Consider the following 25,864-nt stretch of genomic DNA (forward strand, 5'->3'; position numbering starts at 1 on the left):
GCGGCGCCTTGCCGGCGGTGCTGCTCAGCGCCTCGGCGCGGTGGTCGGCGGCCGTGGTGCCGGCCAGCTGAGAAGGCTTGTGGTCCAGGGCGTCCAGGGCGACGGTCGCCGCCTCCGAGCCGGGCGTCGTGCCGGGGCCTTGGCCGGAGCCATGCTCGGCGCACGGCGGCACGGCCAGCACCGGCGGCCGGCGGTCGCTGCTTGTCGGCAGGGACGCGCGTCGCGGGGGGACGTCGACGTCCGACGCCGCGGCCAGAGGCAGGGTCGGCGTCGTCGCCTTGCCGCGGACAGGGCCTTCAGCACCGCGCGCGGCACGCGGGTCGGTCATGGCGGCGCGACGACGCCGTCCTCGGCACGAGAGGGACGCCGTCAACCGCGACGCTCGTCATGACGGCGCTGCGTATCGGACCGCGTGGCCGCGCGGCTCCGGCTGGCCTTCGGGGCCTTGGTTGCCTTGGGCGGAGCACGCCCGGCGTACAGAGTCAGACTGGCCGAGTGGCGGCGCGGCTGCCGTCCTGTCGCAGGGGGTAGCAACCAGCTGGGTGGGGCCACGGCGCTTACGGCGCTGGAGTCAGTGGGGAGGGGGAGGGGGAGAGGGGGCAGCAGTCTGGTCGGCTTGGCCTGCTTGCCGCCACGCTGCGCTACGCCACGACGCCACGCCACGGCACCACGCCTCGCCGCTTCAACTGGTGGCCATCGAGGCCGTGCCCGCCCTGCCCTGCCCTGCCCTGCCCTGCCCTGCCCTGCCCTGCCCTGCCCTGCCCTGCCCTGCCCTGCCCGCCCTGCCGCCACGCACGTCGGGCACGCGCACTATTAGGCCCCGTCAAGCAGACGAGGGACTCCAGGGCGTGGACTCGGTGGACTCCAGGGCCACGGAACTCCAACTCCGCAGCGCTAACTCCCTCGCTAGCCTCGCAGCGCGGCGCTCCGAACACGGTTACACAAATTAGAGATTGAATTTTAAATGACAGCCACTCTTCCGCTTGCCGCTCGCCGCTTGCTGCTTCCGCGACGACGACGACTTCGGCTCCCTCATGTCAAGGGACTTTGCCGTCAACGTCCTCCAAATTTTCCCAGAAAAACGCTTTATCACTTCTCTCTCGCCGCCGAATTTGTTTTTAAAAAATTGCGGTGTGTTTCTTTTTCTAAATAGGTCGGGGGTGGCGAGGGCTTCCTCCGCTTTTGACCGCGATGACCGATTGGTGTGCCACGCCACGCCACGTCACGCCACGCCACGCCACGCCACGCCACGCCACGCCACGCCACGCCACGCCACGCCACGCCACGCCACGCCACGCCACGCCACGCCACGCAACGCGCACTACAACATCCATTGGAGCTCCCCCAGCCCGCCCCAGCCCGCCCCAGCCCCCGCCCCGGCCCACCGCAGCACGCCTGGCTGCGTGACTGCTGATCGAACGCACACACGAACGCAGTAACAGTAACGCAGTAACGCACACACGGCCGTGAGCGGAATGGGCGAATAGCGAATACAGCAAACAAAACAACGGATACGGTGCGGCATAATCAGAGTTCCAATCGAGTCGCGCGCCTCCCTCCTTTGTTTTGCGACTGATTATTTTCCGAGTGCAGCAGTCTAATGAGTCACCAATAAAGCGCCTCACGACACCTCCGCACAGTGGGCCAGAAGATCGGCGCAGGCGGCCAAAACACTAGACGCGTTTTGAGCTCCCGAGTCGCCAAACAGGAGTCAAACTGAACGTGTGACCCCATCAATGGATTCCTCGTTGGGAGAGCAATCCATTGGTGGGGTCACACGTTCGGTTCGAGACCCATTTAGCGACTCTGAGACTCAAAGCGCGTCTGGAGTTTCGTCCGCCTCCACCGGTCTTCTGGCCCACTGTGCGGCGAGAGACGCTGCCGTTTGATGTGCGCCGCGGGCCACTGCTCATGCCGCGAAATGAAATCATGGCCGGCCCGCCCGTTCTCCCCGTTCTCCTCGACGCGACTCCGATTGCTTTTGGGATAATGATGCGGTCGGGTGCCGCTGTGCTGCAGCGATGCAGCGTGCGCTATGGCGGGGAAGGGGGGGGGGGCACTGTGAGTGGACTATGTGCATCGCGGCAGCAATCAAATTAACGTGCCAGGAGGGTTGGTTGTTCAGAGTGCAGTAGGTTTTCTGTTGTCTCAGTATATTTTCACGCTGCATTTATACTACTTTGCCTTCCGGATTCAGAACGGAAAGTTTTTTTTTTATTATTATTTTTGGGGCTGTGCGGAGCCCGAGGGGGAAACGACTGAGAAATTTTGTGTACATCGGATAGGGATAACCCCGGATAACCCGCGGATTACCTCCGGATTACATCAAAAAATTTCCAGGATTACCGTTGGATTGCGCCGGATTACCCCGGATTACCTCAGAATTTCCCCGGATTACCTCAGAATTTCCCCGGATTACTTCGAAATTTCTGGTTATCCGGATAGCGGATAACCAATTTGCTGTACATCGGATAACCGAAGTCGTTTCCCCCTCGGCGGAGCCTTTTACGGCCATTCGTTGCCAGTAGCTTCGGCAGACGGCTTCGGAGTCACTCGGTATCGGTCAGCAGCGGCAAACGCCGTGTGGGTAGGCAAGCCCGCTCGACAGGGGTGCTCTGCGGTTTGCCGGGGTTGCCGCCGTCGGGCGCCTGCCTCCGGCTCGCCGGCCCGCAGACTCATTCCGAGAGTCGTTTTCGTCGCTCTGTCTCTCTCGCACTGCAGCGTCCTCTATGAGTGCGAGGGAGACGGAGCGACGAAAACGGCTCTCGGAATGAGTCTGCTGGGCTGAGCGCGGCCGGGCGCCATCTACCGGGGGCAGGTGGAAGCTCTACTCCGCTCGCGGGGCGCGGGGCCTCCATTCCATAGCCGGCTTCCTGCTTTGCCGGCCGCGATGTGCTTTGTGTTGCCCGTGCTTCAGGCGTAGGCCTTCGCGCAGCGGCCAGTCGACCAGTGGGCCAGTTAGCCAGTGGGCCAGTTAGCCAGTGGGCCAGTTAGCCAGTGGGCCAGTTAGCCAGTGGGCCAGTTAGCCAGTGGGCCAGTTAGCCAGTGGGCCAGTTAGCCAGTGGGCCAGTTAGCCAGTGGGCCAGTTAGCCAGTGGGCCAGTTAGCCAGTGGGCCAGTGGGGGACCTCCACTCACGCGTGCACTCTGCACTCAAGAGTCCTCGCGAATAGGATTGCAATTTAATCATGTTCAGCAAATCGGCAACGGTTTCTCTGTGATTCTGAATGTGGGTAATGTCCTCAAAAAGAAATTATTTCTCAAGTTTTCGGGAAATGTGTATGTAATTTAAATGCGGCGCCGTGCTGCCCTCATTGTTGCAAAACGAGACTTTTGGAGGGGGCAACAACTGCCCACATTCATTGTAAAAAATTTGGATCCATTCCACATTCAGGTGGCAACACGTGTGGCAAAACGACAGGAATTTCGCACATTCTGACACATTCGCGCGATCGTTGTACACGAGATTTACAGTGCGTCACCCCTCGCCCTCGAAGCTTTTTCTCACAAGGCACGACGCTGACCAGAGACAGAGACCGCACAAAAGCACTGCTATCCCACCCGAACGATTCAAACTTGGCGGGTGAGCGTTCCACCCAACTTCTCATACCGCGAGTCATAACATTCTCATACGCGACGTGTACCCCAATGTGAATGTGAATGACGATTGCTCCTTCGCTGTTCCGTCTCCGTCCTTGTCCTTTTGAACCAACGGACCGAGACCGAAAGCGAGACGCGTCTCCAATAAATGTCGCGAAATTGGAGTTGTTTCGAGTAAAGCCGCCGCTACGTTCCCGGCAGCATCGCCTGCAGACGCGAAGCGCGAAGCCCGCCAACAGTGACCGCGGCGGCAGGTCGTTGTGCGGAGAGTGTGAAAGCAGTGGGTATCGACCCGGCGAGGGGGCGGGGCAGGGGCGGGGCAGGGGCGGGGCAGGGGCGGGACGAGCGGGGGGCGGCCTCCCCGTGCACTTTCTTTGTCTGCTCCGCTGTCTGCTGGTCTGCTGCCGTACGGGGCTGTTGGCTGCTACTACTGCCACTCATCCGTTTTCGGCTTCTGTCTAGGAATCTGGACGGCCGCTACGTGTGCCAGAGGCCGACTTTTGGACAAAATGCGCCGGTCCGAGCGAGAGAAGCGTCTGCCAGCCAGGTAAAGTGGCGAGTGCATCCCTCCATTCATTGTGTCTGGGCAGGGCTGGCAGGGCAGGGCGCTTCTGTCACTGGGTCAACACGGGAGGCTACCCGCCCACCTTGGCCAGTTCTTTCTTGGGGCCGTTTGGGGCTTTCCCGAGGAATCGGAACGTGTTTTGCGCTACTTTCGACGGGATCGGGGCCCGCACAACACGCAGCAGTGGCCTCAGAGGCCCTGTTACTTTGTTATTATATGCCCAGCAGACAATGGAACTCTTGTTGGTATCCTTTTGTTTGTCCCTTTGGTTTAACTTTCCACTAATTTACTGCCTCTTTCTGCTAGGTATTCGCCAACCTCGTCAAATTCAACAGATGCACCTCCTCGAAAAGCAGATATTATGTCACGGTATATGTCACAAGGTTTCAAAACAGCCCGTTTACTGAAGACAGCTGCTGTCAAAACAGTGTCACTGCCTCCGGAATCCATGTCAAGTTCTCACAATCCAAGTCATGGTACTGATGTGCTTTCCAAATACGCAAAATCAGGTGAACCATCTCTTTTTGAAATATTTGGGGCATCTCCAGAGAGTGGAAACATGGATGTTACAACAGCTCAAGTGGACGAAATCGAGGTGACGGGAGAGGGTGAACAAAGCAAGGCGAGTTGGTGCATTCATCCCGTCCAACTAAACGAAAGGCTCCAAACCCCTAATATTATTGTTTGTTTTCTGATGCAGGAACCACCTTCTTGGATCGATGCGGGACACCCGGAGGGCAAAGGGGCCTCCCACCCATCAAGAAGTGATGGAGCCAAGTGGTTTGGAGTCCCTGATATGGGGTTTGCTGATATTTTATCTGAATCAGCGGCACTTCCTCTACCAGCCTTTCCCATGAGTGGAGGTCCAATTATTGAGGGAGCCTCCCACGATGAAAGTAGTATTACAACAAAGCCTCCCTCAAAAGGGCTCGCACCTCAAAAGAAAAAGCTTATTCAACAACATCTGATTCTGCTACTTCATGCTTACAAATGTGAACGTGCTGTTGTCACCAAACTTCCAGTAAGCATTTTATCAAAACTGGCTTTTGCACCACTCACATAATTTTTTTTTCAAAAGTTGGAAGTAACACATTGATTTTTATTGTTTTCTGTTGCAGTGTCCAGTTCCTTTCTGCAGCGTCATGAAAAAAGTGCAGGCGCATATGAGAATGTGCACCGATGGGTACACTTGCGTTGCCCCTTTCTGTTCCTCGTCAAGGCGAATAATGTGCCACTGGAAACACTGCAAGACACCAGACTGTGTTGTCTGCAGCCGGTTAAAATGTATTGCAATGCATAAGCGACAGAGAGAACTGGAAAAGATGAAAGCTATGGGTCAGATACAGAAGCAGACTGTAAAGCAAGTGCCTGAGGTTATAGTCATTGATGGTCCTGAATCCCCACAAGAAGTAAAGCCTGGCAATCCAACACAAAATGTTGTGTAAGTCCTTGTGTTCTTTCTTGTTAGTGGTGATTTTAGTTTTATTTTAATCATCATGAGCCCATAAGCACTGTTAGGCATTTTGCACATATGTACAGGGTGGCCAATAATTCATTCTGATTTAACTCGCTGAGATATTTGAGATATGGCCGACCGTATCGTCAAACAGTTGGCAATTTTGACCTAAAAATTCTGATCAGCGTCCATTCATGGTGAATTATTGTACATCCTGTGTTTCATAATGCATTTTCAAGAAGATAACTGTACTGTAATTATTAGTAAACCTGTGTTAATACATTTGAAGTCCAGATCTGCCTTTCGATCATGTTAGAGTTATATATTGCATTTGGCTATCTTATGTACGTACAACTCCTATGAGAACCATCCAAGGTTGATCAGCATATGTTAACAGCATATTAGGGACTGTTTGTATTGAAGTGCATCTTATAAATTAACTGTATTTCCAAATGGAGCTTTCTTCACAGTGTGTATATTGTCTGGAAAAGTTATGAATTTAAATTAAGTTGAAACATTGTCAGACACGTACTTCGTAGTATCGAATTCTAGTTGAATCCGCAGTGGAACTTTCAATCATGTCATGTCCTGTTGTAACAAGGATAATTTCTTATCTGATGCTTCCTTAGTTCACAGGTTAACATGATTTTTAACTATTTTTTTCTTTAGACCTACAAATTTTAGATATTAACACCAAAAAATAAGAACCATATCCATATGTATCATTGTTAACTACTTGTCCTGGACCTCTTCTTCTCTATTGTATGTAGTAAGTGGGCTAATGTCCTCTACTTATTGGATAAAAAGATAATTTATTTTCAGTTTAGGAGGTCCCTTGTATCCAATGAATCCAGCACTTTTTAGCTAAAACAAAAAAGTGTGCTTTACTGTATATGTAATTTCCCTGCATTAGTACCAAATTTACATTTTATTCAGGCCTTCCTTTGATGAGAGTAGCACATGTGAGAGCAGCTAGGTCACATGGCATGTAAAAACATTGATTTGTGCACAAATCTTTTCTTTGAACTCGTCTTTCAGTCAGTCTTCAGAAGAAATGTGACTCTACTGCTGGAAAATGTGTGCTACACTCATTTTAGCTGACCTTGTGATTTTTTTTTTGTTTGAGCTTTTAATATTTTGTTATAATTTAATTTATATATTTGGAGTGCAATCTCATTGTCATTTAAGTAGAGCAATTGCCCTGTATAGCCTATGAATTATGTTGCTATTAAGATGTACCGATGTTGGTACTTTTTGTTGTTTTGTTTTGGGATTGGGATGTCAGAAAAAAGGCTGAAGACAGCTTAATGCTGACCTAAGAGTAAGTGATTAATCAGTATACCTTCATACTTGCTTAAATACAATGAGTATCTGCTAAATCGCAGTTAGAGTAATGTTGTAATAATAGAAATAGACTTACATCTTTAACAGACTTGAGGCAGTTTTTTTTATGGAATATCTTGAAAGTTCTTTGTCTTTGAGTTTCCTGTTTTGTTAGGTTGAGCCAGTACAGAGCTGGTTTTATTTGCTTTGTATATGGCTACTCTTAAACTATGTGAGTGATGAGTGACCCTCTCGGAAATTCATTGTGAAGACTGTAAACACTTATCATGATTAATTTCGTTTCATGCTGAGTGTAAAAATACTTGCAACTGTCTGATTTCCCCCCCCCCCCTCCCCCCATGTTTGGTGGTATGTTCTGCCCCAAAGCAAGAGTGTGAATATGTGATTTAACAAAGGACTGATGAGCATAATATTTCTTCATGGGTTCACAGCCTCCTTGGGGGCTGTTTTCTGTACTGTATAAAAGAGTCAAATTGGAAAAGGAACTTTTCGTTTCATCATTCGTCCACCTCTAGTATGATTTTATCCTCCCATGTTGTAGCTGTTTGTAATAAGCTGCTTGTATTACTGTGTTTATGTGTGACATCATATGATTCAGATAGTAACAATTTTATTTGTCATTTCTAGCAACCAGCATCTAGTAGTAACTTGTGTTGATATGTTTTTAAAGTTTTAGATGTGGTTCGACTAGACTTGTGGCTGTGTAGTGTCTTTAAGTATTTATATATTTTGAGCTAAGCTTCTTTATAGAACTATTTTAATTTCTGCTCTTGCCATCATGCATTCGCTGTCAAACAGTAATGGCATCCAATCTAATGGTCTCTTTTATTTTGAGTTACAGTAAAGGAAGTAACTTCTGTTCAATCATTCATACTCATGAAATTGAAACATATCTAATCACTTATAAAGCAGTAAAAACTGCATGTTCTGTGTCAAGACAGCTTTAGTAGCTGTCGTTTCGACACATTTATACTGAACCAGAATTTTGTTCGGATCAGTTTGTTATTGGGTAGTCTTATTGCTTGAAATCTTTCCTTGCGAAAATTTCATAGATTTTTATCTTTTTTTGTTTGTGTTGATTGTATTGTACTGTAATTGTTAATTATTTATTTCTCCATAATGTATATGTTGGATATTTTAATGTGTTCATCATTACTTGTTCATCAAGTACCACCTTAAGCAATTTCCATTTTAAATTTCATTGGCTAGCAACTCTAGTTATCATGCAGAGTTCTACTACTACTTTCCAGTCTCAGAAAAATTGTGATTATTAGGCCATCTTAATTATCACTATGCGTGAGTTACTCTTTAGCACAATTTGTATTTTTGCCTCTGTTTCTGCAATGACAGTGTCTATCATCTATAAGTTTGAATGCGTACCTGTCCTCAGGTTAAGTTATTAATTAGTAACTTTTCATACCGAATAGAGGCCACTGAATGTTTTAAATAGTTAATTTTAGTCGAATATATTGTGAGATATTCCTGTAGTGTTAGTTTGTTAAGCAAGCTAAATTTTTTGGTACAGAGAATCTCTTCATTTATCATGTCTCATCCTCCCTTTGTCTCTAATTCCTCGTAGAGAAAACTGAAGTGCTTGATGTCCAACGGCGATCTAATCTACTTAGGTTTCCTGGGAAGTCAAACTAGATTATGTTGTAAAACAATTGCGATTGATGCATCTGAGTGCTTCTATTCTTGCTCTGATGCTTTGCCTCGTGTGCCCCCTTGTGTATGTTATATTGATACAATCTGGGATCGGAAACTTATTAAAATGATTGATCTAAAACTTGTTACCATTAAACCAAAGTATATTGTCTATTAGTACTAATGTAAGATGAGCTAGTTAGTTGATCTTCCTAATGTGATATATAAGATGTGTTATATGTTAAGCATCAGATTTATCGACTTTAATCTGATGCGTTTAAAAAATGCAGTAAATTCAAGTATGTGCCATAATTGTGGGTGGTGGGACTGGTGGGACCATGATTCAGCTGAGCAAAGCTTCTCCTGCCGTCAATCAAGCGCCAAATTCTGATTTAATCCAGCAGATGTGTGATAGGAAAAAAATGACCTCGTTGTACATGGCAATTAAATGGTAGTTTCTCTACTATGAACCTTATCAAACTCATCTTAAAAACACTTTTAAGGTAAAATCTTGCAACATCCAACTGATTGAATTTTTATCATGTACTATGGCTACTGATTTATTTTCTTGAACCTTCAATGGGATGTCTGCAAGTTTTACATTAGCATTTTGGCCAAGAAGCAATATTTATTGAACATTTGTGTATTTTTAAACCCTTTTGATTTTATTAGTGCATATCAGAAACCACTCACTGTGAAATTTTTAACGTACTGGTAGACACTGTCTAGTCTAGTAGTCTTTCTAATTTTCTTGTTTGAAGTATACCTCCTTTCTATTCCAGCTGTACTGAAATTATTTGGGCAGTAAATTGGATTGCAGTCTAAAATATTTTTTCAGTGATAGCTCTTAGAATCTTACCAGAACATATCAGGTGACTCATTCTCGAAGAGAATGCTACAGAAATTAAGCTTCTTGCCATATAACAATTAATTCTGGAAAAAATTGCTGGAGTGCTATGGTTTAAAGCTTTCTTCAGCTCGTCATTGATCATGGCTTTGGCTTAGTTCCAAGTTAATTTTGGTTAGCTGGTGATGCCTTTCTTGATTTGCTTGCACACAAAGGAGCTCTAGGATAATGCAAAGATGTGAAAGGATTGTATTATTAATACGTAATTCAGGTCAGGTGTTGTAAAGTATGTGTGAGGATTAAGTAGGAATGTATACTTGAGTAGTTGGTAATGTCACTGAGACTCTCTGTCATGTTATTTATTTTGTGTTCTACTGCCTTTGTTGGGACTGTTTCATTAAAAGATCAGTTTTACTTGGCATGTACAACCTTCAATGCATATTGTATCTTGTCATCTTCTCCTTGTCCCTGTATATATAAAGTGTGTGTATGAGAGTTTGTGTATCTTCATGTGTGCTCAAACTGCCCGCATGCAATATGCTGCACAGTTGGTCTATTTTATTTTTATCAAAGTTATGTTCGTATTCAGAATATTGAATTTGGTCAATGAGTAAAACCATCAAGGCTGCATGCTTATTCAAGTAAAAAGATAGGTTTTGGAGTGCAGAACTGTTAAAAAGCGTGTTTGAACTGCTTATGTGTGGAAATTACAGTAATGCAAATAAACTCGTACATGCTTATCTAACCGCATCTTCGAAGTGCAATGTTTCTCAACGCCCAAGGGATTTGGAAGTAAACACAAGTTGTTATTGAAAACTAATATTTTCATGAAAAATTAAAACATAATTAAAGTCACCTTAGAACAGCCTCATCTCATTAAAAGGATCTTTCCACATTTACTTACAAAAAAAAAAACACAATGGAGTGACTGAATGAAATGATGACAATATTTCGTTAAATTACTGACTAGAGTGATAAATTATTGTAGTCCATTAATACAAGCAGATATTCACAGCTATATTACATTTGTTAATGATAAAATGATTCAGTACAAAGACACCTTAAAATTCATTAAAACATCGATAATAAAAAAAAAGAAAAGATCAGTTCTGCTTGGTGTAAGAGATACTATTATCTCAAAACTAACCCCATAGAATGATAAGGCTCTGGAAGACTTAAAACTGCATTGCCTTTAACATAAACAAAACAAGCAACAACACAATAAAAAGGCACAACAGTTCCTATAATGGCAACTCTGAAGCTAACACTACAACAATACAACCACTGTCCTCAAATAGTAAGAAGATGACCCATGATCTAAGCCCTACATAATCTTTACGGGCCTTAAATAAAACCCGCAAAGCTGAACCCTGGAATGGCTTATGTAAAAATATTCTAATATAAAATTTAAACTTCACACAAGCTATTGTCAATTCATGAAAGTAACAACCCTTCATACATGAATTACCAACATGGCTATGTTATCAAGATTTTAATTGCTGGCACACTTGTCTTAATCCACATTATATCACAGTCAAAACTAAAACATAATCAAACATCCTCAAATATTCACCATGCTCAACAGGAAAGCTAAAGTATGCCAGTTTAGGAATTTTGTCATCCAAAGGAGAGAATAAAAACATGAATTTATCACTTTAACATTGTCAGGAGTTCTGAACGGGGTTAATCAGACATTCTGATTAAGTTTGTTTCATGCATCAACTAATAAAATACACCTGTAACTTTTCTCCAGTTATGATTTAAAACATTCTAATTTACACATTAATATTTGTTGAAAATTCATCTGTGAATTAACTAATGGTTTATGCTTACAAATCAGTCTTTAGGATGAAATTCATACATCACTAAGATGAATTATTTACAATTCATGGCGGGTGATATCACAATGGGGGTCTGGATGGACTTGAGCCGACAAAGTCGACAATCAGGCAAGATTTTAGAAGTACCACACACAAACTGCAACAAGGAGGAAATCAAAAGTCAGTGCCAATTAAAACCAAATCTACTACTTACAGACAAATGCAAGAAAGCTTACCGCATGTCTCTTGATGTGAAGCCTGACTGCATGCCTGTGGGAGACCAGAGAGACCTTCACCAATAAGGTCCATCCACACTCAGATGATTCCACGAAGCGAATTCTGACCACGAGTCCACTTTGTCGTAGACAGCTTGACCATGTTGTGATGGAGGACTCGAGAAGCTGCTGGTGTAGTGATGGTCGGTCGTCAGCTCTCCAATCTGCACATCCACAGCACAGCAGCCAACATCAGTTGATTATCTTGATCTAAGGCCCCAAGCTAGGCTGGAGGCTAGTCCCGCAAGCTGCACACAGAACCACCACATTAAGCATGCCACAATTTAGGACTCTAGAAAGAACAGAGCCTGAGGGTGCCAAAATTAAGCCCTTATTCCTCAAACAAATTTTAAATGCCTTACATAAGGGCGTAAATAATAAATAAAAACCAATCAGTTGTGGCATGTATACAGCAACAACCATAAAAAATTCGTAAACAGAATTTCCATAAGACTAGACTCTTGGAACTACTGGTGGTCCTGAGTGTCATCCGGGCTGTTAATTAAGTAAGGCTTGCCAGCAAATGGGACCGGGTGGAGGAGACTCCTCGCTAAGCACGTTCTACCAACTTCTAAGCAAGGGCAGCAACCCACCTTGGCCGTCAGGTCATCCACACTGTTGGAGGACGTGTTGTAGGGCGAGTTCTTCTTGAGCAGCACATAGTTCTTGCCGCCGTTGCTGTCCCAGTAGTCCTGCTCGTGGCCCTCGCAGTGGAAGCGCACGCAGAACTCGAGGCGCCTGGACTGGGGCGGCAGCACGAGGCGGAAGGAGAAGGTGTCGTAGAGGACGGGCACGCCGGCCGACGCGCTGGTGCGCACGAAGGTGCAGTACGTGTCCTCGTGGGTGGCCCAGTCGTCCGACGTCGACCGCACCAGCACCTGCGGCAGAGCGAACACGGAGTCAGGCCGCGGCCGAGAAGGAGAGGCAGTGCGTAGAGTAGGCCAGGACCGCCAGGACCAGGCGCGCGCCGCGAGAGGAGGCAACCCAACACACAGAGGGCCAGAAGACCAGGGGAGGCGGCCAAAACTCTAAACGCGTTTTGAGCTCCAGAGTCGCTAAATAGGCCTCGAACCGAACGTGTGACCCCACCAATGGATTGCTCTCCGAACGAGGAATCCATTGGTGGGGTCACACGCTCGCTTCGAGTCCTGTTTAGCGACTGTGGAGATCAAAACGCGTCTCGAGTTCACTGGTCTTCTGGCCCACTGTGTAACGGGCACCACGCGTGCGCGGCGGGCTGCCTACCCTCGCGGCGCTACCCCGCGTGGCGCGGCGCGGTCACCAGGACCACCCCCAAAGGGCCCCATGGCGTCCTCCGCGGACACAGTAGCAGAACGTTCTGGAGGGGCCGCGCCACGTTCCGGGCCGCTGCCGTTCCAGGCGGCCGCGGCCGCGCCTAGTCTAGCCAGTGTGGGTCCCTACGGCGTGCGGCTCGCTTACCTCTTTGTGGAAGGCCAGGTTGCGCACCTTGACGGTGCCCACCACGACCTGCTCCGCCTCGCGCACTATCACGTTCTCCAGGCTCACGTTGTCGCGGTCCAGGCGGCTGCGGAAAGCCAGGTAGTCCGAGGCCGGCTGCGCGAACGCGGGCTCCCAGGGCTCGGGGCACACCTCGGCCGCCGCGCCGCGGGTCACCTGCGCCAGGAAGGCCATGCTCCACCTGGGCGGGGCGAAGCTGGGCTCCGTCATGACCTGCGCCAAACCGGAAGAGTTAGAAGGGCAAAAGGGCACTCGCGTGCGAAAACCGACGCACGACGAGAAATTTGTCATTTTGTGACGTTCAAGTCAATTACCTTAACGTGCGTTAGCTGGCGTCCCGCGTCGTCCGCGAAGACGACTCGCTTCTTGTTGCGCGTGGGCGAGAGGTCGGCGGGCTGCTCCAGCTGCCTCTGCTCCACCACGGCCTCCTCGCCCTCGCCGCCGGCGCGCACCACCAGGCAGGGCCGGCGCGGCGCGGCGGGCACCGGCACCCTGACGGCCAGGTTCAGGGACGCGGGGCGCCGCATGGGCGGGGGCCGGTGGAAGGCCGGCACCTCGTACTCGGCGGGCATCGCCACGGAGCACAGCATGTCTGCAACAGATGGACGTGGACGTCAGAAAAAAGGAATGCCGAAGCGCCGGGCCTAGCGCAACCAGACGTCCAAACGTCCGGCCTAGCCAGAGGAAAAGGGGGGGGGGCGCGCTTAGAACAGTGCCTCAGACACTCTAGCCTCGTGCGTCAGCCAAGGCGAAGGCCAAGGATTTATTTTAAGCGGAACAAGAAAGTGGGGCGGGGGATCCATCCGCATGACATTTCGTCTCCTTCAAACCTTTCCACATTTTACGACTCTAGTTCGCCACGCCGCCGCCTCGCGCCGCGGCGACGGCTCCGCTATCAGTCCTACAGTGCAGTGCGGGCCTGCGGGCCTGGGGGCCTGCGGGTCCAGGGGGAGGCGTTGTCAATCGCCATGCGGGGATCAAGTGGGTGCAGGGATCATCGCAGTGCCGTCGGCGAGGCGCGTGGCCTTCCCCGCCGCCAATCGGACGCAGCAGTGCAGCGCATGCACCGGGCACGGCGGCACGGCACGAGGAGGCGCCAGGCCGAGAGGCACTGCAGCACACTGCAAGCAAGCGCCGCCACCGCCGAAAAATTCCCAACGACAGTATTTGAACCTCGGTCCCGCCCCGTGCGCCCACGCCCCCAAGAGAAAGCGCGCGGCTGCTGCACGCGTTGCACATGCAGCCGGCGCGGCAACGGGAAGGGCGAGCCGGAGAAACCGGCTGCGGCCGGGAGTCGAACCCACGCCCGCGCACAGTGGGCCAGAAGACCGGTGGAGGCGGCCAAAAAACCGGACGCGTTGAGCTCCAGAGTCGCTAAATGGGACTCGAACCGAACGTGTGACCCCACCAATGGATTGCTCTTCGAACGAGGAATCCATTGGTGGGGTCACACGTTCCGTTCGAGCCCTGTTTAGCGACTCTGGAGCTCAAAACGCGTCTTGAGTTTTGGCCGCCTCCTCCGGTCTTCTGACCCACTGTGCCGCGCCCGTCGCCGACGACGACGGCCAAGCCGGTGCCCTTCCTCCCGTGACCCGGTAGCCTACCTGCATGCGAGAGCGAGACTCGCGCCGACGGGGAGCCTCCTTGCGCGTCCGCGAGCACGTTGCCGTCGCCGAAACCGCGAAGCCACTGGCACCGGCCTGCCAAAAGGCCGTCGCGCCGGCGCCTTTCGCCGGCAGAGCGGCCGAGGTGGCGGGGGGGCGGCGTCGACTGTCGACGCGCCGGCGGCGTGCTCAGGGAATGTCCCCACGGACCGCGCGCCATCCACTGCGCGATAAATATAGCGTAACCGGTCCTGCGAGCGCGCGGTGCGCGAGTGGCTCCCAAAAGCCGCGGCACGGCGGCACCGCGGCGGCACGGCACCGGTACGGCCAGACTTACCGCGCGAGGTGAGGCGGCCACGTGAACAGCGCCTGGGCGGGCGCGTGGCGCTTGTACACCGCCAAACCCTGACCACGCCACGGCGCCGCGGCGCCAACACATCACGCGGCGCGCGGAGCAGCACCGCGACGAACGTGCTCGAGCACGCCGCCGTCACGCACCTCCAAGTGCTTCCGCGCGAAGCAGTACAACTGAGGTACACCGACGGTACACAGCGGGCCAGAAGACCGGTGGAGGCGGCCAAAACTCTAGACGCGTTTTGAGCTCCGGAGTCACTAAGCTGGACTCGAATCGAACGTGTGACCCCACCAATGGATTCCTCGTTCGGAGAGCAATCCATTGGTGGGGTCACACGTTCGGTTCGAGTCCCATTTAGCGACTCTGGAGCTCGAAGCGCGTCTGGAGTTTTGGCCGCCTCCACCGGTCTTCTGGCCCACTGTGCGGTACGCGCAGGCGAACCCTGTTACGTAACGCAGCGGGGGAGGCCTCGCGCCTCAGTTGCTCCGTCTCTCTCACACCCCTGCACTCCTGCAGGACGTGCCACGAGACAAGGATAGGGCTATCGAACGCGGCCGGTCTGCTGGTGCCCCGGCGGGGCTAGACTCGGCTAGACAAGAGCATGCCGGCGGCGCGCCGCGCGCGTCATCGGCGTGCCTGTTGAACATCCTGCGCCGCGCACCTGATAGCACCGTGGCGGCCTGCCTAGGCCTGCCGGGTCAGGCCACTAGGCCCCAAGCAAGCCCAGGCCGCCGTCGGGGCAGCGCGGGGCCGCGGGGCCAGGCCGATCACCTCTGGGGCCTCGGCACTGCCTCGGCAACCGCGGCCCCGCGCCGACGGCGACCTCAAGGTCCCCGCAAAACAACGCGTAGCCTGGCGTAGCCCCTCGGCCGGCCGCCCCGCCGACGCGACGCCGCGAGCAGGGAGATAGCCACGGCCATGCCGCGGCCGCGGATAGACGCGGTCACCACGTGGTCCAAACCAGAGCACGCCGCCGAAGCCAGCCAGAGAGTCGTCCTCGTCGCTCTCTCTCGCACCTTCAGAGGACGCCCCATGAGTGCGAGAGAGACAGAGCGACGACTCTCGGAATCAGTCTGCTGCTAGATTAAGCTAGAGGGGGAGGGGAAGAGCTAGGAGACAAGACCGTGCATCTCCACGACGACCTTGAGACTCGGCAGCACCGCCGCGCACCTAGCCGACCACACTGTGAAGTGCAGAGGAGACGGCCGGCGGCCAGCACCGCCAGCCCAAAGGACACATCACGCGGACGGTCTAAATCCGTGGGGGCTTTTTGCGAACGAGCCAATGACACGAATCGAGAGGGGAGGGCGAAGTCGCCGCTGGGAATGCCAAGGGTTGGAGCCGAGCAGGGAACGACCAACAGCGCTATCCTATCCGCGTTGGCATCGTCAAGGGAAGGTACATACAGTACCGCAAAAAAAAGGGCGGGGGTGGGGGATCGTAATACAGTGCCGTAACAAGACGTGGCCGGGATTACTACTGCCTCACGTGTTACTGCGGGCTCGCAAACAAGACGAGCTGTGCACAGGTCAGTGCCGAGTGTAAACACGATTACCGTGTCAGTGACTTTTGTCGCCCCGCTCGGCCCGAGGCTCGGCCCCGCCCCAGTCAGCGCGTCTCGGTAAAAACAGCCCGCGGGTTCGGATTCCCCGGGGAGAAAGCGTCGAAAGCCCTGAACGCGTCTCGGCCGGACGAGGCCGCCGGCAGGGAAAGCCTTGAAAGCCCATCAGGCGCCTAGACAAACAGTCTAGCCAGTGCGTCCCTGGCCCGGCCATAGCCAACGCCACGGCCGCACTCCGCCAGCTCCGCGCTCCCCAGTGGCACACATTTCAGCCAATAAAAAAGAACTAAAATAGGCGCAGGTCAAACCAGAAAAACGCGAGCGGAAACTTTCGAAGAAACTTATCTAATTCAATTTGGCAACGCCAGCGAGCCGTATCTACATCCGCGTGACGAAAACCGTTCAGGCCTACGGCGCCTATGGACGGCGTGCTTCAAGTACCGCCACATGTACCCCACTCGAAAAAAAAATAAATTACAAACCGAACCCCGCGCTGCCGATAACTATCAGCCCAGCCGTTCTGCGCCGTTCCGTTCCGGGTGTGGATAACCCCGAGATGCTGAGCGGGGCGATAGGGACGTCGGTGACGACGCGGACGCCGTGGACGGCGCACAGTGGGCCAGAAGACCGGTGGAGGCGGCCTAAACTCCCAGACGCGTTGAGCTCCCGAGTCGCTAAGCAGGACTCGAACCGAGCGTGTGACCCCCACCAATGGATTCCTCGTTCGGAGAGCAATCCATTGATGGGGTCACACGCTCGGTACGAGCCCCATTCAGCGACTCGAGCCCAAAAATACGTCTGGGGTTTTGACCGCTTCCACCGGTCTTCTGGCCCACTGTGCGACGCGGCCAGCGTGGACACCCCGTTGGCTATCACCGTGAGAGAGGTACCGAACCGACCGAACCGACCGGGTCACTGTTTGAACGGCCCCGCACCAGTCCAACACGTGAGGGGACGCGCCAAGAGCGGTCAAGCGACCGCCTCGCTCGGCACACACGCAAATATTCAAGCGAACGCCAAACCGCCTAAGCAAACCCCTTTTTAATCATCCGCTCCAAAAGCACGTTGCAGGTCACGCGTGCATTCTACGCCAGACAGCGGCGCCGGAGCGTATTTCATTTTGTTTTCATTTCCGTTTTTTTTTTTTTTTTGCTCTTTTCGGCGAGCAGCCAGCCGAGACGTTCACCCCACTGACCGACCGGACGGCGCGGTGCCGCGGTGCACGGCCGGCCAAGCTGGTGCACTTCCGCATCGCGACGACGACCCAAGGTGAGCCACGCCGCCGCGCCGCTGCAGCATTGCGCTTCCGACGCGAGTCACTGACACCCGCAGACTCGTTCCGAGAGTCGCCTCCGTCGCTCTGTCTGTCTCTCTCGCTCTCTCGGGGCGTCCCGTGCGGGTGCGAGAGAGACAGAGCGACTCGCCATGCCCGGCGGGCTGCCTACGCCGTCGATCACAGGCGCGCGGGAGATGATTCCGAACAGTGTCAGAGTCGCTCTCACACACATCGCGCGGCGCCTCGTAGAGGTGCGAGAGAGAGCGGAACCAGCGCGCATAACGACCGCCGCCGCACAGTGGGGCAGAAGACCGGTGGAGACGGCCAAAACTCCAGACGCGTTGAGCTCTCGAGTCGCCAAATGAGCCTCAAACTGAACGTGTGACCCCACCAATGGATTGCTCTCCGAACGAGGAATCCACAGGTGGGGTCACACGTTCAGTTTGAGGCCCATTTGGCGACTCTGGAGCTCAAAACGCGTCTAGAGTTTTGGCCGCCTCCACCCGTCTTCTGGCCCACTGTGCGCCGCCAGGTCGTCGCCGCGGGGGTCAGCGCGGCGCCGCGCACTCGTTCGCCGTGTTTGAGGAGGTCGCCTAGGGCCAGGGCGTCTCCCTTATCGAGAGCCAAAAACCAGGCGGCGTCCGCGCGTCCGCCTCCACCACAACAAGGCTGCTATCACGGAGCCGGGGCATGCCGGGGCGGCCCGGGGCGGCAGACTCATTCCGAGAGGCGTTTTCGTCGCTCTGTCTCTCTCGCACCCATACGGGGACGCCCTGCGTGTGCGGGAGAGACAGAGCGGCGAAAACGACTCTCGGAATCAGTCTGTAGGCCGGGGCAGGCCGGGGCAGACCGGGGCAGGCCGGGGCAGGCCGGGCGTGCGAAGAGAAAGAAGCGGCAAACAGACTGACCTCCAAGTGCTCGGCCCGCTTATCACAACCGCCACACACACACAGCGGCAAGAATAGACACCGCCATCTGCGTTTATTTGACTCGATAGGTCCGTTTTACGAGCCTTATTCTACACGCTGACGGACCATTTTTCTATACCGCTGCGGAATTAGTAGTGTAGCTTATCGCAGCGCGGCAGGCATGCGTCGGCCGGCCGCGGGCCGCGTGTCCGCGGAGACGGGGTGCGCGACGACCACGAGGAGCGCGAGCACGCGGCGCCGAGACACAGCGGACTTGCCAGAAGACGGGTGGAGGCGGTCAAAGTGCCGGACGCGTTTTGAGCTCCAGAGTCGCTATGTGGGACTCAAACCGAACGCGTGACCCCACCAATGGATTGCTCTCCGAGCGAGGAATACATTCGGGGTCACACGCTCGGTTCGAGTCCTGTTCAGCTTCTCTGGAGCTCAAAACGCGTCTGGAGTTCTGGACGCCGGCGCCGGTCGTGTGGCTCACTGTGCACGAGGTTTAAGGTTTAAGGTTGGACGCTCAACGAACGGCTCTGTCAAGCATGAGCCTCTCACTGTTACTTAGTGAGGTTGATGGGCACCAGGCTGGCGAAACGAATAATCCGCAGCCAAAAAGAATAATCCGCACCCAAACATTGAGAATGAAACGCAGAAATAAAACAAAGGCCGACCAATTACTAACCCCGATAACCCGACCCCTGCCTTCGCTCCGGCCGACCACGTCGCCCACGAACAGAGCGAAAAAAAAATGTCTAATCTCCGCGAGTATGCACACAATGAATGTGCGCGATGCTGCACAAGCGGCGCACGGAAAAGTACCAAACCGATTGTGCAATCCAATGAAGCACATGCATGCAGACAGTGGTGGCGCCTATCTCGAGGACGTCTCCTGACGGGCAGCCTCCCCCCCCCCTTTTTCATCCCCAGGAACCCCGTCACCTCTCTCTTTCCCCTGGCACCCCCGTAGGCACGCGGCCGAGCTGAGTCATCAGGTGCGCAGTCCGCTAAGGAGGGCCGCTTGGCAAATTAGACTCGACTCCCCCCTCTCCCTCTCCCTCTCCCTCCCCCTCCCCCTCCCCCTCCCCCTCCCCCGCCGACGGGAACCCCTCAAGTGAATCAACGGCGACACCTTTTCGAGTGTGGCGGCCAAGAGACGGCGCCCTGGCCGGTCTAGACGGCATGGGCACCCCGTCGGACACCTCCGCGACGAGTAGCAGGCAGGCGCCGCCCGACACTTGACTGACAACAGTTCTCCGTCTCTCTCGCACGCTTGCGGCACGCCCCATCAGAGCGAGAGGGACGGAGCGAGGCCTGCAGACAGCCGTCTGATTCCGAACACTGCTTCGTCGCTCTGTCTCTCTCGCACCCCTACGAAACGCCCCATGAGTGCGAGAGAGACAGAGCGACGAAAGCAGTGCTCGGAATCAGACGGCAGCCTGCTTGATTGGCAGTGAACGCAAGGGAATGCGGACCGGTGCAGATGGTGAGCGTTATCATTGTCTTAGTCACGGCTCGGTGGCAAGGCGCGGGTGGGGGTGGGGGTGGGGGTGGGGGTGGGGGTGGGGGGGCAGTGCTTATTCGCGGCAAGGTCATGTCGCCAGCGGGGCGGTGGCGGGGCGGCCCGGGGCCGTCCAACGAAACAAACCCGGCCATTGGCAAACTGTCGAAACCCCCTGCAGACCGATTCCGAGAGTCGTTTTCGTCGCCGTCCCTCTCACACCTACCCGGGACGCCCCGTGGGCGCGAGAGAGACAGAGCGACGAAATCTCGGAATCGGTCTGCAGTCCGAATCGGGTCGGCCTTTGCGATTGCTCGCAACATTTTCTGCCGATTCGAGAGGAGAGCATCTCTGGGGCATTGCTTCCTGCTGGCTGCATGCCGCTGCCTCGCCGCGGCCCACACGTCGGCATCCTGGCGTCCTGGCTCTGCCCACCACTCCTCGACGCGGCCCACCAGCCCACCACGCCGGCCGAGTGCATTCGACTGCATTTCTAAACCGGCCCGGCTCGGCCCGGCACGGCGCAGGCCGGATCAAACCATGCTGTGCCCGCCCTGCACCAACCCAGACAGCACGGCAGAGGGGCGGGAACGGGCTGGACCAACAAAAAAGGATGAGAAAACGGACAGCGGCGCCGGGATTCGAACCCAGGACCAGCGAGCGAAGGGGTCAGGGTTGCGGAAGCGAAACGGCTCGACCTCCTTCACCAGATGCGCTAACCCGCCGTGGCGCACGCTAAATGGACCGCCTATCGTCGCCTCCGTGCGAGTTTGCGCAGGGCGAACTGCAGCGCAGTGCCCCCCACAGTGGGCCAGGAGACCGGTGGAGGCAGTCAAACTTCGAGACGCGTTTTCAGCTATAAACGGGACTTGAACCGAACGAGTGACCCCACCACTGGATTGCTCTCCAAACGAGGAATCCATTGGTGGGGTCACACGCTCGGTTCGAATCCCATGTAGCGACTCTGGAGCTCAAAACGCGTCTAGAGTTTCAGCCGCCGGCGCCGGTCTTCTAGCTCACTGCGCGGCCCAGCCACGCCCGGCCTGCGTCAATGGCAGACACAGCACGCGGCCTCGCTGGAGAGATGGTCGTGACGTCACGGGCCTCGAAAGGCCGAAAGTGACCGGCCGGCCAGGCATCACGGCCCAGCAGCGTGGCCGGGCCCGCACCGCCACGGCACCGCCAGCACGGCAAGGACGTGGTGCAGACGTGGTGCGACGCGCTCCCCACCAGTGTAAATCCCAAAGCCTAGGGGGCCGCCTCCAAGCCCCAAGCACGCCAAGCGGGCCGCGGCGCTGGCGGTCACGTAGGCAGTGTAGGCGCGGCGGAGAGAGCAGCCCTTCCAGTCTGGCCGGCCGTGCAGCGAGAGGGAGCGAGACAGACGTAAATTTTGCACCGGAACGTGTACTAGACGCCGCATTGCACGCGGGGGGTGAAGTCTCTTTCCGAGCTAGGGTAGGGACATGTCTACGTCCCCACCCCCTTCCCCCCCAAAAAAAACATTTCGAACTATTTTGATCGACTGACGTTTCGACCCATCGAAATCAGCGAGCGCGCACGTGAGCCCGTCACGTGATGCTTCGAGTCTCGAAAAAGCTGAGTGTGTTGACTCGGCGAGATCGGGCACTGATGCGTCCCCCTTTCACGAACTCCGGCCCTATTTGCTCGTTCGGCCGCCACGTCTCGCACTGTAGCCGAGGGCTTGTCGAAAAACTAACTCGCGTCTGTTTGGCCTGTTTATTTTGTTCCGGACTCCGATGGCCCGCGCCACCACCACGACGACGCGGAGCTCTGCGCTCTGCGGCACGAGGCTGGCTTTGGCTTTCACTCGCTCCTCGGGGCGGCCGAGGAGGCTCTGCGGCACTCCAGCGGCTCGGGGACGGTCCCCGAGGCCCCGACCGGGCAGGCCGGGCTGGCTGCCAATGGCAGCTCGTCGTCCGTCCAGCAGGTAGAGCAAGGCGTCCTCTCTCTCGGCCGCCTCGTGCTGGTACCACACCCTGGTCGTCGCACTGCCGCGCCCTGGCGAAGCGGTCCGCGAGGAAGGCAAAGTACGCGTCGGCAGACTCTGGGTTTGGTCAAAATCCCGGACGCGTTTTGAGCTCCAGAGTCGCTAAATGGGACTCGAACCGAGCCTGCGACCCCACCGATGGATGATTGCTCTCCGAACGAGGAATCCATCGGTGGGGTCACACGCTTGGTTCGAGTCCCGTTTAGCGACTCTGGAGCTCAAAACGCGTCTCGAGTTTTGGCCGCCGGCGCCGGTCCACTGGCCCACTGTGCGCTGGCGCCGCTGCCCCACTCGCCCAATTCCCTTTCCGCCAGCCTGGCAGAAAAGCTCGCGACGCTTTTAGAACAGCAAGCGCAAAACGCGGAGGCGGCGCGGCCGCGACGAGATCGCCGCCAGATTCATTGAACTCGCGAGCGGAACACGAACAGAACACGGCCGGGCCGGGCAGACGAGTCTGGCACCGCCGCCGCCGGCTGCCAGGCCTGCCAGGCCGAGGCGGTCGGGGAGGTCACACGGCCCCACCACGACACCGCGGCCACCGTCCCACCGGCCACGCCGCCACGGGCCTAGCACCGAGCTTGCACGTGACGGACAGGGCCTCCTCGGGCACGCCCGGCGCGCCCGGCCGGCGCACGCACAGCGCGCGTGCATGCTGCACCGGGTTGCGTCACCTCGCCTCGAACTTGGCCCAGCGGCGGCGACCCGTAGGTCAGGTCGCCGTCGACGGCGACGTCGGCGTCGCGGTGACCGACGGTGCGTGTCGCGTGTCAAACGCGGCGGCACGCTGGGCGGGCACGCGGCGTGGCGCCGAGGGTTGGGGCAGGTCGCGCACGCCGGCAGCACGCCGGCAGGGCTCCGAACGCCCCCGCGCCACGTGCCGCACGTCCCATTCATTCACCAGCACGCCGCGCACGCCGCCGCCGGCTGTAACCCACGGCCACCGCCACCCTGCGGCCCGCGGGGCTCCAGGCCCGGCCCACGACAAGCTGCACCTCACCGACAACCAAAACAAAGTCGAAAGGGAAGCCGGAGGGGCGTTGACACTTACCGGCGGGTTTAGTCCAAGCGGCTGCTCGACGAGGATGAGGGCCTGCTGGGCACTCCACTTGTAACACGCGGAGCAAACCTCGCACTGGAGTTAGTTTCAGTCAGTAAAGTCGGCTGTCACTTTGAGTTTGTTCAAGTTCGCTTTTTAAAAGTTTCTGATTCTTCCGGGTTTCACTGCTTGTTGATGTTGTTGATCTTGGGGGCGGCGTTGTGGTTGCTTTGCGGCTTCAGGAGAACATCCCGCCGCGGGTGACGGTCTTGTTGGGGTCCTCGTTGACGGACGACGGCTCGGTGTTGTACTCCTCCCGACGTAGGCACGATGCCTGTGGCCTCCCTGCCGCCAACCACGCAGCCTCACTCACTGCACTTCTCTCACTGACTGTCTGCTCAAACTGGTGGCTTCTCTCTCGAGCCGGCCCGTCCCAGGCAGCCGCGACCGGCAGCGCGCCGCGCGTTGCGGCCGTCCGCCGCCGGGGGCGCTGGCGTCGCCCTGCCGGACTCTAGTGCTGCACGGTGGGCCAGAAGACCGGTGGAGGCGGCCAAAACTCAAGACGCGTTTTGAGCTCCAGAGTCGCTAGACGGGACCCGAACCGAACGCGTGACCCCACCAATGGATTCCTCGTTCGGAGAGCAAATCATTGGTGGGGTCACACGTTCGGTTCGAGTCCCATTTAGCGACTCTGGAGCTCAAAACGCGTCTAGAGTTTTGGCCGCCTCCACCGGTCTTCTGGCCCACTGTGCGCTGTGCTGCGCGGCCTGCACTGCAAGTCGCTCTGTCTCTCTCGCACCCGAACGGAACGCTCCATGAGTGCGAGAGAGACAGAGCGACGCGGGTCGACGAGGCGCGAAGGCGCGAGGGAAGGACCATACGTCTCGCCGCGATCGCCGCCGCCGCCGCGGTTCGGGGTCACCTAAACCTCCGAGGGCAAATGCGGCAAACGTCGCGGATTGAAAAAGTCTCCTCTTGTTTACATTTTTCGACTTGTTGGTGCACGTCGCGGGTCATTGCAGTTTCGCAATTGGGGCGTGACTGCAAAATTGAAATGGCTGCGGTGGGACTTCCCTAGACTTCCCCGCCGCCCGCGCCTCCGTCTAGGATGCGAATGCTCATCCAGTTGCAGTGTGATACGCCACTCTGCACCCAAGACGAGACGATTGGCTTGGATGTATCATTGGGTTTTTGAGGCGACTTTTGCGACAGTGCCGTTGCACAGTGGGCCAGAACACTCTTAAATCCTTACGAAGCATTTTGATCATACGTATAACAAACTAAAATACTTTGTTATACGAAGAAATAGTTTGTAAATTACGAAGTATTTTCTTTGTAAGCATATGTATGCTCAAAATACTTTGTTATACAACTACTTTTCTTTGTAAGGCCAAAAATAGTTTGTAAGGTTTTCTCAGTGAAGGCCGGCGGAGGCGGTCAAAATCCCGGACGCGTTTTGAGCTTCATAGTAGCTGAAAAGGACTCGAATGGAACGTGTAACCGCAGTGGCGTGCACAGATCGCCTCCTCAGGAGGGGCGGTGAGACCATTTTTTGAGAGATTTTGCCTAACTTCCAGGGGATATACGCCAAAACCTTCCTAAAAAGTATACCTTTCGGGGTCCTTCGGGAGGGGCGGTCGCCCCCTCCGCCCCTCCCTTGTGCACGCCCCTCGTTCGGAGAGCAATCCATTGGTGGGGTCACACGTTCGGTTCGAGTAATTAGCGACTCTGGAGCTCAAAACGCGACCGGGATTTTGGCCGCCTCCGCCGGCCTTCTGGCCCACTGTGCATTGGGGCCATCATCCAGAAACCCCTGCAGCAGACCGCGAGTCGCTCTGCCTCTCTCTCCCACTCATGGGGCGTCCCGCATGGGTGCGAGAGAGGCAGAGCGACGAAAACGACTCTCGGAATCAGTCTGCTGCTGTAGATGAGCCTTTTTCGCACCTCGCGGCGTGGCTGGCCTGCAGGCCGGCCGACTGCCCGGAGTGCAATGCATTGGCGGTGACTTGCTATATCTGCACCAGAAGAAAACAAGGCGGTCATGTCCGAGCGGTGCCGCGGCGTCCCACCCCACGGTCCGTCCAGGACCGTTTTGGAGTTTTGGACGCGGTGACTGGAACGCTGGAGCGGAGCGACCCTTGTTTTGGTGGCCTGCCGATAAGGGCTGCAGTCCGATTCCGAGAGTCGTTTTCGTCGCTCCGTCCCGTGTGGAACGAAAGTCTGTAAAGTTGTCGTAGTTTTGTCGTTATTCTCACGATGAATTAACATCAAATACACTTCGTAACTACGACGAAATAACGTCAAACTGAGCGTCAAACGCGTTTGGCGTTAAACAGCAGGTAAATTTGAAGTTTTTTTGTCGTTAAAGTGGTCCGTTTTACGTCAAAAAAACTTCAAAATGACGGTGGCCCATGGAGCTGCGAGCCAAAACAGAAGCCTACTCGCCGAGTATCGAACCGAGACCCTAGCCCACCAACGCGTTGGAGGACAAGTGTCGGAGTTCGAAGCCGCTCGGCCAAAGCGACTTGTGGCGGTCGGAGTGCATCGACGCGAACTGCTTCGCCTCGCGCTTCCCGCTCTCGCA

At 54.9% G+C, this 25,864-nt stretch overlaps 2 protein-coding genes across 4 annotated transcripts; one reads left to right on the forward strand and one right to left on the reverse strand.

The window, feature by feature from the left end:
• The first annotated feature begins 3,959 nt into the window (after positions 1 to 3,959).
• On the forward strand, positions 3,960 to 10,199 carry LOC117647269. Of its 2 annotated transcripts, none has more exons than XM_034388966.1 (4): positions 3,960 to 4,145; positions 4,470 to 4,785; positions 4,864 to 5,184; positions 5,282 to 10,199. In XM_034388966.1, the coding sequence occupies exons 1-4, from the start codon at positions 4,108 to 4,110 to the stop codon at positions 5,606 to 5,608; spliced, it is 1,002 nt and encodes a 333-aa protein (XP_034244857.1). In that variant the 5' UTR covers positions 3,960 to 4,107; the 3' UTR covers positions 5,609 to 10,199. The 2 variants fall into 2 exon arrangements, with proteins under 2 accessions (XP_034244857.1, XP_034244858.1); XM_034388967.1 differs by lacking the exon at positions 3,960 to 4,145 and adding an exon at positions 4,207 to 4,404.
• A 58-nt stretch (positions 10,200 to 10,257) lies between these two features.
• On the reverse strand, positions 10,258 to 23,728 carry LOC117647273 (protein phosphatase 1 regulatory subunit 3C). Of its 2 annotated transcripts, XR_004587828.1 has the most exons (6): positions 23,293 to 23,724; positions 13,343 to 13,620; positions 12,990 to 13,241; positions 12,143 to 12,427; positions 11,511 to 11,713; positions 10,258 to 11,431 (listed from the first exon to the last, which is right to left on the reverse strand). XR_004587828.1 is itself a non-coding variant. In XM_034388970.1 (5 exons), the coding sequence occupies exons 2-5, from the start codon at positions 13,616 to 13,618 to the stop codon at positions 11,750 to 11,752; spliced, it is 861 nt and encodes a 286-aa protein (XP_034244861.1). In that variant the 5' UTR covers positions 13,619 to 13,620; positions 23,293 to 23,728; the 3' UTR covers positions 11,571 to 11,749. The 2 variants fall into 2 exon arrangements, 1 of the variants encoding a protein (XP_034244861.1); XM_034388970.1 differs by lacking the exon at positions 10,258 to 11,431 and having other exon boundaries at positions 11,571 to 11,797; positions 23,293 to 23,728.
• Between the last annotated feature and the right edge of the window lie 2,136 nt (positions 23,729 to 25,864).

The sequence above is a fragment of the Thrips palmi genome, unplaced genomic scaffold (assembly GCF_012932325.1).
Source record: "Thrips palmi isolate BJ-2018 unplaced genomic scaffold, TpBJ-2018v1 HiC_scaffold_2, whole genome shotgun sequence".
NCBI lineage: Eukaryota > Metazoa > Arthropoda > Insecta > Thysanoptera > Thripidae > Thrips > Thrips palmi.